This window comes from Bactrocera dorsalis, chromosome 5 (assembly GCF_023373825.1).
Source record: "Bactrocera dorsalis isolate Fly_Bdor chromosome 5, ASM2337382v1, whole genome shotgun sequence".
Taxonomy (NCBI): Eukaryota; Metazoa; Arthropoda; class Insecta; order Diptera; family Tephritidae; genus Bactrocera; species Bactrocera dorsalis.
This window is the reverse complement of record NC_064307.1, coordinates 45,140,319-45,154,672: the sequence shown is the minus strand read 5'-3', so window position 1 is coordinate 45,154,672 and position 14,354 is coordinate 45,140,319. Positions and strand designations below refer to the sequence as shown.

Sequence of the window (14,354 nt, the reverse complement as noted above, 5' to 3'; positions counted from 1 at the left end):
ACATAAAATTGATTTTTGATCTGTTTGTTTCGGCTTCGGCTCACCTTTGCCAGTATATTTATTCCACTGATCGTCTGTCCCCGGGTCATAAGTATAGATCCTAGACTCATTGTCAGTAATAATACATTTCATGACATTTCGTGCTTTCACATTTCTTCGGTCTTTCAAAATGGTTTTCACTGAACCTTTCGATGTTCCAACGATGTCAGTAAGATCTCTGATTGTTAGTCGTCAATTCTCAGTACCAATTTCTTTATTTTATTGACGTGTTGTTAATCATTTAATGGTGATGGCCGTCCTGGACGTGGCATGTTTGAACCCAATTAGATGTGTTCATATCTCAGATTGATAGCAAAATTTCTGATCTAATCCAAAATTAGGCACTTGCGCCATTAGTACAGATATGCTACATTAATTTAATCCTCAAAACATGTTGGATTTCTTACGCTTTATCTTAGTTGAAATTGAACAACAACAAATTATCTTCAATGTCGTTCACCAAAACAACTCAATTGGCTTAACCCGGTAACAACCACGAAATTAGATAGAACAAGAAAAAACGTTAACTTCGGTTGCACCGAATCTAAATACCCTTCACATGTGCATTTCTGTTAGTAACTATCTGTTCAGTTTGTGTGGAAGCTACATATAATTAACCGATCTGATTAATTTCTTCGGAAATTTTGTTATTACCTTAAGGAGTAATCCATGCCAAATTTCGTGAAGATACCACGTCAAATGAGGAAGTTTCCCATGCAAGCATTTGATTCCGATCGTTTGGTTTGTATGGCAGCTATATGCTATAGTAATCCGATCTGAACAATTTCTTCAGAGATTACATTATTCCTATAAAGAATAACTCATACCAAATTTCGTGAAGATACATTGTCAAATGTGAAAGTTTTCCATACAAGAACTTGATTCCGATCGTTCAATTTGTATGGTAGCTATATGTTATAGTGGTCCTATATCGACAGTTCCGACAAAGGAGCAGCTTCTTGAAGAGAAAATGACGTTTGCAAACGATATCTTAAAAACTGAGGGACTAGTTCGTATATATGCAGACAGACGGACATGGCTAAATCGACACAGCTCGTCATACTGATCATTTCTATATATACTTTATGGGGTCTCCAACCCTTCCTTCTGGGTGTTACAAACTTCGTCACAAACTTAATATGCCCTGTTCAGGGTATAAAAACTATGGATATAGATAACACAATTAGTGTTTAACTTTTATACCCACTTTATTATGTATATATCTCTCGGTGGGCTATCTGCTAGTGTCAGTTCCTAAATTTTTAGCGATCTTTTAGGAAGTGTTGATATGTTACCTCTTCGTTTTCTTCCATGAACGTCGATATGCCAATGGGCTGTTAGAACCGCCAAACTAGAGAGAGGCTGGCCTTACTGAGGGTAAAGAACCAACTGGATCTCGTATGATCGATCTTGAGCAAAAGAGAGCGCTAGTCAAGTTATCGCGAAGCCCAGCTATCAAGTAGAAGAACAAAGGAGGAGAGGGGGGCACCGACACTTTCCTATTTTACTGATAGCGGAGCTTGGGTACTTTTTCTTGCCACATCGTCAGCTTTGCGCCTGAAACGAGAGAATACCAGCGCTGACCAATCTTAAGTGAAGCCAAGCCATCCAGTAACAACACAGATGCAGACAGAAGCATTGACCCGCGTGGTAGCGGGGTGTCTTTTCTTACCATATCGTTAGTTTCATAGCAACTAGATGCCATGGATAACGAGGTTAGGTGTTCTTAAACCAGTCCTGAACCGGTTAATGAGCTCAAGCAAGCACAGCTCTACTATCAGAGCGGATAGTCACATCTCTGAAGGAGGCTGCTCTCCGTAACATTAATTTTATCGCTACCTTAATAGCAAGTACCTGAAGCCGATAAAGAGTTCCTGACAATTCATCGGTCATATATTTGTAATTTTCAATGGATTTATAAAACAATAACTTGCTCTAAAAGAAAATCTATCTTTCGCTGCTAATTTATTCACTTTCCTCATAAGGTGTGTAGTAGACAATTTGGACTAATTTGGGAAGAGAACTTACAACTTATCAGTTCTCGATTAAGTCTGCGGAGAAAGGAGATTTTTTTTATTTTAATGCTTTGAGGTCAACCAGAGTTTTACGGTGAGCTCCAGAAGAAATAACCTTGTTGTCTTTATACGAATCCGCCCAAAAGTAAGAAGTCCGATAAACTACAAAGCAAAGCAAGGGTTAAGCTCATACCATACCCATAAAACGAGTAACATCAAGCAGAAAACAGTTAGTCAGCCCAAGCAAGTTTAACGAAACCGTTAGTGTGTCAAAGAGTCAAAGACCAACATGTTTAAAATAGCGGTAAAGTATTATCTTGAGAAGTAAAAAATTATTCAAAGATTAAATTAGAGGAACTCTTTCTCACCAGCTTTTTGCCGTGTATGTTATCATACTGACACTCCACGAAAGCGCCGGGATTTGTTACAATTGCAATAGCAATGGCGTCGCCTGCGCCAGTAACAACACATTTCATCTTTGTTTCGGCGGTAAGAAGAAAATTACATATTTCCATAAAAAACTGTTATAATAAATCTAGTTCAACAGGTTTGCCAAATTTAGGCGAAGAATACAGCTGCCCGAATGAGGATGAGGTCTGTACCGCACTGGGTCCAGTATGTATGGATCCCAGTAGTAATCCTAATATAGAACCCGCCTGCGGCAACACCAAGCAATGCGGTCAGTGCGCCGATGTTATGGATGGTGGTTTCACCTGCACCAGCCGGACCACATTCACTATGTGCATGGGGTATGCGCTGACCGATATACGGGCGTCCTGTCCCACCGGTCAAGTATGTCGCACATCGGTGGCGCAGACCGGTAAAGTGCCGTGCGTAAATGAATGCCTAACGGATTCGAATGATATGTGTGATGTAAGTGTGGCTGTGGATGCGCCACCAAGCAGTGAGTCAGCTGGAACAACTGTAATTATACAACCCACACCACCAGCTAATACAACTACAACAACCGCAATTATACAACCTACACCAGCAATAAACACAACTACAACACAACCAGGGACCACCGCAGAACCGTCTGCTACTTCTACTACAGTTTCAACAAATGATTCAACAAGTGTGTCACCTTCGACCAATCCATCACCAGTGGAGTTCTGTGCAAGTCAAACACTTGTTGGCCGTTATTCGAATCCCGCTGACAACAGTTGTGCCACGTGAGAATTATTAAAATGTTAACGGTGTTTTATTTATCTATTACATATTTATTTCAGCTACTTGTACTGCTCAAGCTCTGGTTCGGGCTCGGGCTTTACTGCGCACATAATGCAGTGTCCTGCTGGGAAATTTTTTAATGCGAAATTAAGAAACTGTCAATCTAATAAACCAAGCGGCTGTGTTTGAAATAAAGGAAATGTAAATATATATTTTTGATAAATATTTAGATAACTTTACTCTTCCTGAAGTTAAAATACAAAGAGTAAACTTTATATTCCTTTAAAAATTATTCTTATTTTAAGTAAATGATTCAAAAGTATTGGTTACAAAGGTAGAGTCATCTATCGGGAGCTCTTCATCAACTGTAGTTGTAGATTACCAGACCATTGGCTGTCATTAAAGCACCAGTTGATGTACTGGTACAGAGTGCAAGCTCCTTTAGAGAGCGGCTATACTGACTCTGAGCACGCTGACTGTTCGCTCAAAACTAGTGAAGGATGCATGACCTTATTAGTAAGAGTTTCCGGCTTTTCCCATCTTTGAGTAGTATGGGTGCCCGGCCACAGCGGAATTGCTGAAAACTGCTAAGCCGATGAGCTGGATTTCATCCGATTGGAGTCGAGTCGGTTCAACAAGCGCTGCTTAGTAACCATAACTTGTGCGACTGCGAGATCTTTCTGACACGAAGTGAACCGTCTTACCAAAGCCAATCTCGCCACAATTATAGGCGTTCTGATTGGACACTGCCCAATAGGTTTACACAGCTATATGAAGGAAGGCGAGAAGGATTTATCTTTTAATTCTCCTCCATTGCCCAGCTTTGCTAGACTGAGATTGAAATATCTCGCTATAGGTACACCTTTGGCTGGCCGCGAATTTACTGGAATAGATATTAAGTAGTTGTAGACGTAACCCGAACCTAAAACTACCTTAGTTGCTCACAAACTTATATAATTGTTAGCGTGCTATAGAGATTTTTCAAGGTATGAAAATTATGAAGGTCTCAAACAGTTTTGAAAATAATTGTTTGTTCTTTTGTTCTTCGAAGACAGCAATGTTGCCTCAAATAGATCAAGAAAATACAAAAATGGACATCAATCGACGCTGGCTTGTTGGCATTTAACATAAAGTTGACGTAGCTTCATAGAAAATATTCTAACGGCGTCAAATCGACCGAGGCGGCCAATCAGCTGGGCCATTTCGAGAGATAACACGTTCACCAAACTTGGTTTTCAATAAATCCATTATGACATTCGTTGTGTGTTTTGTGGCGCCGTTCTGTTTGAACCATATATTGTCCAAGTCCATATATCATCCAATTCGAGCCAAAAGTATTGAGCGGAAGCGATTCCCATTCATAATCTTGATCATCACGGTAGAAGTACGGCCCAATGACGCCGCCGGCCCATAAACCGCACCAAACCGTAAATTCGCCACTGAGATGCCCAACGCTTAAGAACGATGTGTGAGAGACTGGTTTGGGTCTTCTTCAATTGATGCGCTAGTGCCAGCAATATTCTCGACACTACGGGCACTTCTACGCCTATAAAACTCAAGTAAAAATGTAGTAGCCCTCGTATTTCGACAAATTAACTACTTATTCCTACAAGTTGAATATGCTGAGATTACTTCATAATGCTTAGATAGTAAGCTATTTCTAAATTATCTCCACAAACAAACAGATAATAGTTAAATTTTATCTTAATTTTGACAACAGAAGCAGTGAATGTCTGCCTCTTTAATTTCACACGCTTAAGAATTTAAATAGTTAGGTAAACATAGTAAAGTACATATGTACAGTTAGCACCTACTATACTATACATACGTAAATGTGTACTTTTTTCTTTCTCGGTATGCAGTCATTATACCCTGAATAGGGTATATTAAGTTTGTCACGAAGTTTGTAACACCCAGAAGGAAGCGTCGGAGACCTTATAAAGTATATATATAAATGATCAGTATGTCGACCTAAGTCGATTTATCCATGTCCGTCTGTCTGTCTGTCCTATAATATATAGCTGCCATACAAACTGAACGATCGGAATCAAGTTCTTGTATGGAAAAATATCACATTTGACAATGTATCTTCACGAAATTTGGTACAGATTATTTTCTAAGGCAAAAATGTAGTCTCTGAAGAAATTGTTCAGATCGGTTAACTATAGCATATAGCTACCATACAAGCTAAAAGTTCGGAATCAAATGCTCAATTTGACATGGATTACTGCTTAAGGTAATAATATAATCTCCGAAAAAATTGTTCAGATCAGATAACTATAACAAATAGCTTCCATACAAACTGAACACATAGTTACTAAAAGAAATGCACTTGTGAAGGGTATATTAGGTTCGGTGCAGCCGAAGTTAACGTTTTTTCTTGTTTCAAGCATAACATTACAACCTATTTCGCCTGAATATATTATATTATAAACGATCTTGATTCTAGAAGTACCCAGATTTAGTTATATAAACCACATGAGGCTTTATAGTTTTTCTAGCATTCCCTGTCTTAGCAAAAATATTTTCAAGAGCTAAACCTTTGGAGAATCGAATTGGAGTAATACCTTCATTTGAAGTGTTTGAACTCGGGGAATAGGATTCAAATCTGGAAAGAATCAGTTCTTCAATTATTACGACTAGATTGTCCCTTTCAAGTCAGTATGCCCAGAAATAAAAAAATCATATTACTCCGACGCCATTAAATATTATTAGTTAAATTTTGTTACGTCGGGTTTTCCGTATCTTAATACATTTGTATACAGTCATCAGACTTCACAATCAAAAAAAAGGTAATTTTACGGTTGACAGATTGAAATTATAAGTGATTTTGAGTGTAGTTCAGCGAGGCTAAATAAAATTAAGCGATGTATGTAAATAGTAGCGTTTTAAATTGAAAAGAAAATCAGAGATTCTGAAGAAATGTGATCTACAAAGAGGGTATATTAATTTTTTAGTACAAATATTTTCAAAGATTCTCCTCGAAATTAATTTTAACAACCGAAGTATTACCAGTGTTTTGAAGTCCCGCAGACAATTTTTATGGGAGCTGAGCTCTTCCATAAAAACAGAAAAAACTCTCCACAATGTCTTGCAAACCCACTGCCAACTATTTGGTAGCCACGCACCAATCCACTTTACCACTGTTACCTGATTTAATATATACACAAATAACTAAATTCTCTTAATCTAAATTCTATTTACTCATAAGCTTTACGCTTTCGGGAGTTAAATTAGAAAAATCAACAAGTCAATTAGCACGAAAAATAGTTACCAACACACAATTGCAGATGAGAAGAAATGGACAAACTTGTCAGAGAGCACATGTTCCGAACATACGAATAATACCGAGGCCCATTTAAAAGCAAATCCAAAGTTCATTGCGCTAACAGTTGTTGCGACGCGTTAGCTAAGAAAAGTTATACAAGTGAAAAAAAAGCTTGTGAAAAGTTAAGTTCTTCATTTTTGGGAACTCAAAAGTGTTTTTGAAAATTTCTAAAAATTCTTCAGTGACTTCTAATTTATATAATTTGAGTGAAAGTACAAAAATATGGCTTTACGCGGTCCAAAGAAATGGCTCATGGTTATCTTGCAAGTATGTGGAACTAGTTTTTATTTGGTGACGGTGATATAGTGTACATATATGTATGTACGAATTCGTGAATTTTCTGAAGTGAAAATTATAATTACTTGTTAAAAAAAATGTTACATACTATTCATATGTGTATAGAAATAAATTTATTAAAAGTTAATATTTTCAACACATTTTAGTAAAATATTATAAATAAGCATCTTTCGACTTTAACGACCACAAAACATAGGGAATCTAAACTTTATCCGAGAAGTCTCTAAAAATCATGATGTGGGAAAATTCATCAATTAAAGTAATTTATTTTATTTAAACTCTCGAAATATGTTGCACGGCGTACTTATATAATAAATTTGTTCACCAAACTTTTGCTATGACACCTAAAAGTTATGAAGAAAGATAAAAAGTTATCTACACATATAGTATGTATATGCCAAGCAAGAAAGGGTAATACTTACAGGTGCTAGAAAAAGGAATTTTTTTTTGTGTTTATGATGTACATAAAGTGTATACGGCGATTTTTACGATGTGTGAAACTATTCAACAAAGAAGAACTTCTTATTAAATTTTGTGTGCGCAATCAAATTAGTGGTGCCGAAACGTTCAGAATGTTGGAAAAGGTCTAAATTGTAATTGTTGGTCGGGAGTCCATGTTTTTGCTTGGCATAAATTATTCAAATAGCGTCGAGAACTCGTTGACGACGTACCATCAACAACGTACCATCGACGGCCATCAGGATGAACTAATGATCAACACGTCAATAAAATAAGGAAGTTGGTGCTTGAAAATCGACGATTATCATTGGAATATCGGAATAATCAGTGAAAACCATTTTGAAAGATCATATGGACCTTAGTAAAGTGAAAGCATGATTGGTTCCAATATTACTTATAGTTTTCGAAAAATAGCGCCGCGTTAACGGCTGTGAACCACTGCTTTCCGACTACCAGAATGTCATAAAACGTATTAGTATTGGCAATGAGTCTTGGATTTAGGCTTGCGACCCGGAAATGGTAGCAAAGGTGAGCAGAAGCCGAAAAAACTACGTCATAACAGGTCAAATATCAAGGTTCTGTTGACAGCTTCTTCGATTATCGAGGTGTGGTGCACTCTGAATTCCTTCCGACCGGCCCAACTGTCAACAAGCAATACTACTTGAGTATTAACCGTCGTTTGCGCGAAGCTTTTCGTAAAAAGAGGCCGGAATCATGGGCCGATAACTCGTGGCTTTTTTATCGTCGCATACTGCATTAATTCTTCGTGAGTTTTTCGCCATATTTACAACCAATATCGTGCCGCAACTACCGCATTTCCTGACTTAGGTCCGTTTGACTTCTGGCTATTCAGCAAACTCTAACTACCGCTACGGGGAAACCGGTTTGAGTCAACTGAAGACATTAAATGTGAGTCACTAAGCGCATTGAAGGCTTTCCCGGAAGTTGACTTTAACAAATGTTTCGAGAATTGGAAAAAACGTTGACACAATTGTATTGTGGCCTAGAAGGATTACTTTGAGGGGGACGCCATATAGTTGGAAGAATAAATTTAAATTTTAAAAATTATAAACAAAGTCTTACTATTTTTTGCTAATAGTAGTACCTGATATAAATTTATTTGATTTGGAAAACGTCAACCAGAGGATCGCAATTCAGTTTATTTGGAATATAAAATTTGGATCAAGGTAAAAATATCAGAAACACAAATTTTGTCAGTAAAGAAGCTGAAACCGGTCTACATAACCATGCCTACTTCCCTTTTGCAACAATTTTAAACTTCATCAGATACTTTCTTATTGCAATGTGTAAAAAAACATCAATAAAGTTATCGGAATACAAAATAGTGCAACATAGTGCAACACCTCTGAATAAATATTGGTTGATGTCCGACCATAATTTTTAAAGGCTAACGGCATCGAATGTGAGAGCCTCAATGCGTGCCTTGGCTATAATTGAAAAATATCGATCAATCTTCAAAATATCTTATTCTAATAATCTCTTATTCTAATATCTTATTCTAATAATAAGGATGGAGTCATGTGTAGAAGTTCACGCAAGTGAGGAAAGTTCTCTGATCGCCATTCACTTGGGAGTGGCCAGAAACGATTCTTTTGCATATGACTCAAGCAGCTCACGACTTCCGGTCTTTGACCAAGTATCCTCTGGGTAGCCTAAGAACATCCGTTTGAAGGCGAGCTAACGTGAGAAGGCGAAACATCCCCTGCATAGGGTTGTGCGCTGGGTTTGGGACCCGCCACGTAAAAAAACACCCCCAGCGAATATTAACAACAAGCCTCGGATGAGTGACCCCCCTTTTGATGACGACCATGGCAAACGAAATAAGGACTACGAATTGAGGGCATGCACCTGGAATGTCCGGTCCCTTAATTGGGAAGGTGCCGCTGCCCAGCTGGTTGATGTCCTCGTGAAAATAAAGGCTGACATCACCGCCGTCCAAGAAATGCGATGGACGGGACAAGGACAGAGACGAGTAGGTCCTTGTGACATTTACTACAGTGGCCATATAAAGGAGCGCAAGTTTGGTGTTGGATTCGTGGTGGGAGAGAGACTCCGTCGCCGAGTACTATCATTCACTGCGGTGAATGAACGTCTAGCCACAATCCGCATCAAAGCGAGGTTCTTCAACATATCGCTGATTTGCGCCCACTCCCCGACGGAAGAGAAGGACGATGTGACCAAAGATGCCTTTTATGAGTGCTTGGAGCGCACTTATGAGAGATGCCCCCGCCACGATGTCAAAATCGTGCTTGGCGACTTTAACGCCAGGGTGGGCAAAGAAGGTATCTTTGGCACTACGGTCGGTAAATTCAGCCTCCACGACGAAACATCCCCAAATGGGTTGAGGCTGATCGACTTCGCCGGGGCCCGAAATATGGTTATCTGTAGTACTAGATTCCAGCATAAGAAGATACATCAAGCTACCTGGCTGTCTCCGGATCGAAAAACCACCAACCAGATCGATCATGTTGTGATAGACGGAAGACACGTCTCCAGTGTTTTAGATGTGCGTGCGCTCCGAGGTCCTAACATCGACTCGGACCACTATATTGTTGCAGCCAAAATTCGCACCCGCCTCTGTGCAGCAAAAAACGCACGCCAACAAACACAAGGAAGGTTCGACGTCGAGAAGCTGCAATCACAACAGACAGCCGAACGTTTTTCTACTCGGCTTGCACTCCTGCTCTCTGAGAGCACTCATCAACAATTCGGTATAAGGGAACTGTGGGACGGCATTTCAAACTCCTTACGTACAGCTGCAACCGAAACCATTGGTTTTCGGAAAGTGCAAAAGAACAGCTGGTACGACGAGGAGTGCCGTGTCGCAGCGGAGAGAAAACAGGCTGCCTACCTCGCAACGTTACGATCGACCACAACACGTGCGGGATGGGATAGATACCGAGAGTTGAAGAAGGAAGCGAGACGCATTTGCAGACAGAAGAAGAAAGAGGCCGAAATGCGTGAGTATGAACAGCTCGATAAGCTGGCCGACAGGGGTAATGCTCGAAAATTCTACGAAAAGATGCGGCGGCTTACAGAAGGTTTCAAGACCGGAGCATACTCTTGTAGAACCCCCAAAGGTGATCTAGTTACCGATGCCCAGAGCATACTTAAATTATGGAGGGAACACTTCTCTAGCCTGCTGAATGGCAGTGAAAGCACAACACCGGGAGAAGGCGAACCCGATTCCCCAATCGATGACGATGGAGCAGACGTTCCATTACCCGACCATGAAGAAGTTCGAATAGCAATCACCCGCCTGAAGAACAACAAAGCGGCAGGGGCCGATGGATTGCCGGCCGAGCTATTCAAACACGGCGGCGAAGAACTGATAAGGAGCATGCATCAGCTTCTTTGTAAAATATGGTCGGACGAAAGCATGCCCAACGACTGGAATTTAAGTGTGCTATGCCCAATCCATAAAAAAGGAGACCCCACAATCTGCGCCAACTACCGTGGGATTAGCCTCCTCAACATCGCATATAAGGTTCTATCGAGCGTATTGTGTGAAAGATTAAAGCCCACCGTCAACGAACTGATTGGACCTTATCAGTGTGGCTTTAGACCTGGCAAATCAACAACTGACCAGATATTCACCATGCGCCAAATCTTGGAAAAGACCCGTGAAAGGAGAATCGACACACACCACCTCTTCGTCGATTTCAAAGCTGCTTTCGACAGCACGAAAAGGGGCTGCCTTTATGCCGCGATGTCTGAATTTGGTATCCCCGCAAAACTGATACGGCTGTGTAAACTGACGTTGAGCGGCACCAGAAGCTCCGTCAGGATCGGGATGAACCTCTCCGAGCCGTTCGATACCAAACGAGGTTTCAGACAAGGCGACTCCCTATCGTGCGACTTTTTCAATCTGCTGCTGGAGAAAATAGTTCGAGCTGCAGAACTTAATCGAGCGGGTACAATCTTCTATAAGAGTGTACAGCTGCTGGCGTATGCCGATGATATTGATATCATCGGCCTCAACACCCGTGCCGTTAGTTCTGCTTTCTCCAGACTGGACAAGGAAGCAAAACGAATGGGTCTGGCAGTGAACGAGGGCAAGACGAAATATCTCCTGTCATCAAACAAACAGTCGTCGCACTCGCGACTTGGCACTCACGTCACTGTTGACAGTCATAACTTTGAAGTTGTAGATAATTTCGTCTATCTTGGAACCAGCGTAAACACCACCAACAATGTCAGCCTAGAAATCCAACGCAGGATAACTCTTGCCAACAGGTGCTACTTCGGACTGAGTAGGCAATTGAGAAGCAAAGTCCTCTCTCGACAGACAAAAACCAAACTCTATAAGTCTCTCATAATCCCCGTCCTGCTATATGGTGCAGAGGCTTGGACGATGTCAACAGCGGATGAGTCGACGCTGCGAGTTTTCGAGAGAAAAATTCTGCGAAAGATTTATGGTCCTTTGCGCGTTGGCCACGGCGAATATCGCATTCGATGGAACGATGAGCTGTACGAGATATACGACGACATTGACATAGTTCAGCGAATTAAAAGACAGCGGCTACGCTGGCTAGGTCATGTTGTCCGGATGGATGAAAACACTCCAGCTCTGAAAGTATTCGACGCAGTACCCGCCGGGGGAAGCAGAGGAAGAGGAAGACCTCCACTCCGTTGGAAGGACCAAGTGGAGAAGGACCTGGCTTCGCTTGGAATATCCAATTGGCGCCACGTAGCGAAAAGAAGAAACGACTGGCGCGCGGTTGTTAACTCGGCTATAATCGCGTAAGCGGTGTCTACGCCAATTAAGAAGAAGAAGAATAAACGGTTAATATATTCCAGAAAATGACGTGGTCAGGTGCTAAAATCGGTTAAGTATCTCCTCTTTCCTTCATGTAAATAATTTAGTGATATACGAATTTCCTGCTGACTCCATACCGTATACATATATGTATAACTCAATCTTTTATATCATATCTTATCAAAATCAAGTTGTTGTTTATGCTTGGACACACACCGATTTCTTTTACTACTTCTAATAAAATAATCGTTTCTTCTTAACCATATATGTACATTACCAGGTAACAATCTGCATATACTTCTTCATCGAGTCAACAAGCGCTGCGTGCAACGTCTGTCAGGATAACCAAGTCGCCTGCATCAATTCAACATCTTTCTATCTCTGCTTTGGGGGTAAACCTAATCTTACTTTATCAAATATTATTACCAATAATAAAAACCGAATCTACATTCACCTTTCAACAGATAGTAATCCCAACATGGACGTGCTCTATCACTGCAAGGAGGGCTTCGAATGTACCGAATATAACGCCATCTGTCTGCAAGCGAGTGCAACACGGGCGCCCAGTTGTGGTTCCACATCACTTTGCGGACAATGCACGGCTCAGGCTAATGCGCTCTTCGCATGCTTAAGTCGCACCACATTCCAAATGTGTTATGGCGCTGTGCATCCCACCGGCCAAGTGGGTTATTGCCCCAGTGGATTTGTTTGTGACGCAACGAGTGATGCGGTCTGTGTTAGTACCGCCGGTACACATACTGTTACGTGTGATGTCGTCGATTCTTCCACTGACACGACAACAGCAACTACACCCACTACAGAAAGTACAACACCAACTAGTACATATCCATTGACGCCAAATGAAGTTTGTGCCCAACAAACGCGGAGTGGTCTCTATCCAACCATACCAAACGATCCCTATTGCAAAAGGTAAAGTCCATTGTAAGTCAAAGAAATTGTAAGCTAATGTGTGTTGTTCTTTCAGATATATATACTGTCGGAATGCGAAAGGCGTTGAGTATTCGTGTCCTGCCAACACATACTTCAGCATCGAATCTAAAGCTTGCACTATTTATAAGCCAACATACTGTACTTGAATGAATGTTTTATTAAAAAGGGTCTGCCAGTGAGAACGACGTGATGTTAAATGAAATAAAAAAGTCGAATTTGGTCAAAATGGATTTTGTTTTTTTATATTTCTGCTTTTCTTCAGGATGAGCGTCCGACTTTAGTAAAATTTAAAATATCATAATGAAACTTGGTACAAAAAAGTTAGAAAGAGTTCGTTGATGGGCGTAATCGGACCACTTACCAGGTCACGAAATAATTTAAGATATAGAACTGTGATGACACTGACTTGGCTTGAGGAAATATTATAAAAACTCCTACCGACAGTATGAAAATGAATGAAATCGGAGGATAATCCGCCAACTCTCCAAATAACGGTACTATTAAAAATGGTTAACATCGCGATAAATCAATAACTTAATACGCCAGTAAAATGATATGAGAGGGCTTGAATTAAAAATTAGGCGATGGGCGTAGCACCGCCTTCCTTTGGATGAAATCACATATCTCGGACTTGCTCTTCTTCTGACATTCTATGTTACAATGTGAAAATGGGCAAATTCGGGCTACAACAACGCCAACTTCCCATATAACCCAATCATAAATTTAATTTGATTGTTTCAGTATAAAAAATCAAGAAGTAATTAATATAACACGATAAAATTGTTTACGAATAGTGGTTTTGAAGTTTACCACCTTATTTCCAGAAATTATCAAAATTGGGACAAGAGTGTTGGAGCCTCTAGGTACCGAGGATATTGCGCATCAATTAAGAAGATCAAAATCAGTCTCTCACATGTCGTACTCAAGCGTTGGGCATCTCTTTGGCGTCGTTGTGGTTAATTTTGTAAAAAGATCATGGAATACATCCTTACAAGATAAAATTGACGCAAGAACTGAAACACCTTGACCAACAGAATTGTCGCATCAATTTATTTTATTCAAAATAGTCTCCTTCTGCTTCAATACAACTTTTTTCACGGTCTAAAGGCATGTCGAACGAGGTTTAAGCTCGTTGGCCGGTATGACCGCCAGTATGCCGGTGCAAGCATTTTGAATGGCCTTTACGTCTGCATAACGCTTTCCTTGCATGGGCAAATAAATTTTTTCGAAAAGGAAGAAGTGACACGTTGCCATATGAGATGTATACGAGGAGTGGTTATTGTTTAAAATTTGATTTTTGGTCAAATAATCGGTC

General features: G+C 40.3%; 2 protein-coding genes across 2 annotated transcripts; both read left to right on the top strand.

The window, feature by feature from the left end:
* The first annotated feature begins 2,276 nt into the window (after positions 1 to 2,276).
* LOC105223595 (mucin-2) lies at positions 2,277 to 3,484 on the top strand. Its single transcript, XM_011201350.3, has 4 exons — positions 2,277 to 2,358; positions 2,426 to 2,543; positions 2,602 to 3,226; positions 3,284 to 3,484. The coding sequence occupies exons 1-4, from the start codon at positions 2,344 to 2,346 to the stop codon at positions 3,411 to 3,413; spliced, it is 888 nt and encodes a 295-aa protein (XP_011199652.3). The 5' UTR covers positions 2,277 to 2,343; the 3' UTR covers positions 3,414 to 3,484.
* A 3,180-nt stretch (positions 3,485 to 6,664) lies between these two features.
* LOC105223594 (uncharacterized) lies at positions 6,665 to 13,269 on the top strand. Its single transcript, XM_049457905.1, has 4 exons — positions 6,665 to 6,819; positions 12,369 to 12,480; positions 12,553 to 13,018; positions 13,074 to 13,269. Exons 1-4 carry the CDS (start codon positions 6,775 to 6,777, stop codon positions 13,183 to 13,185), a joined length of 735 nt encoding a protein of 244 aa, XP_049313862.1. The 5' UTR covers positions 6,665 to 6,774; the 3' UTR covers positions 13,186 to 13,269.
* Positions 13,270 to 14,354: the final 1,085 nt, after the last annotated feature.

Coding starts and splice junctions, on each gene's coding strand:
- LOC105223595 (XM_011201350.3), top strand. Junction 2,544..2,601: donor ATTTCATCTTTGTTTCGGCG/GTAAGAAGAAAA, acceptor CTAGTTCAACAG/GTTTGCCAAATTTAGGCGAA. Junction 3,227..3,283: donor GCTGACAACAGTTGTGCCAC/GTGAGAATTATT, acceptor TATTTATTTCAG/CTACTTGTACTGCTCAAGCT.
- LOC105223594 (XM_049457905.1), top strand. CDS start 6,775: ATGGCTTTACGCGGTCCAAAGAAATGGCTCATGGTTATCTTGCAA. Junction 6,820..12,368: donor GGCTCATGGTTATCTTGCAA/GTATGTGGAACT, acceptor GTACATTACCAG/GTAACAATCTGCATATACTT. Junction 13,019..13,073: donor AACGATCCCTATTGCAAAAG/GTAAAGTCCATT, acceptor TTGTTCTTTCAG/ATATATATACTGTCGGAATG.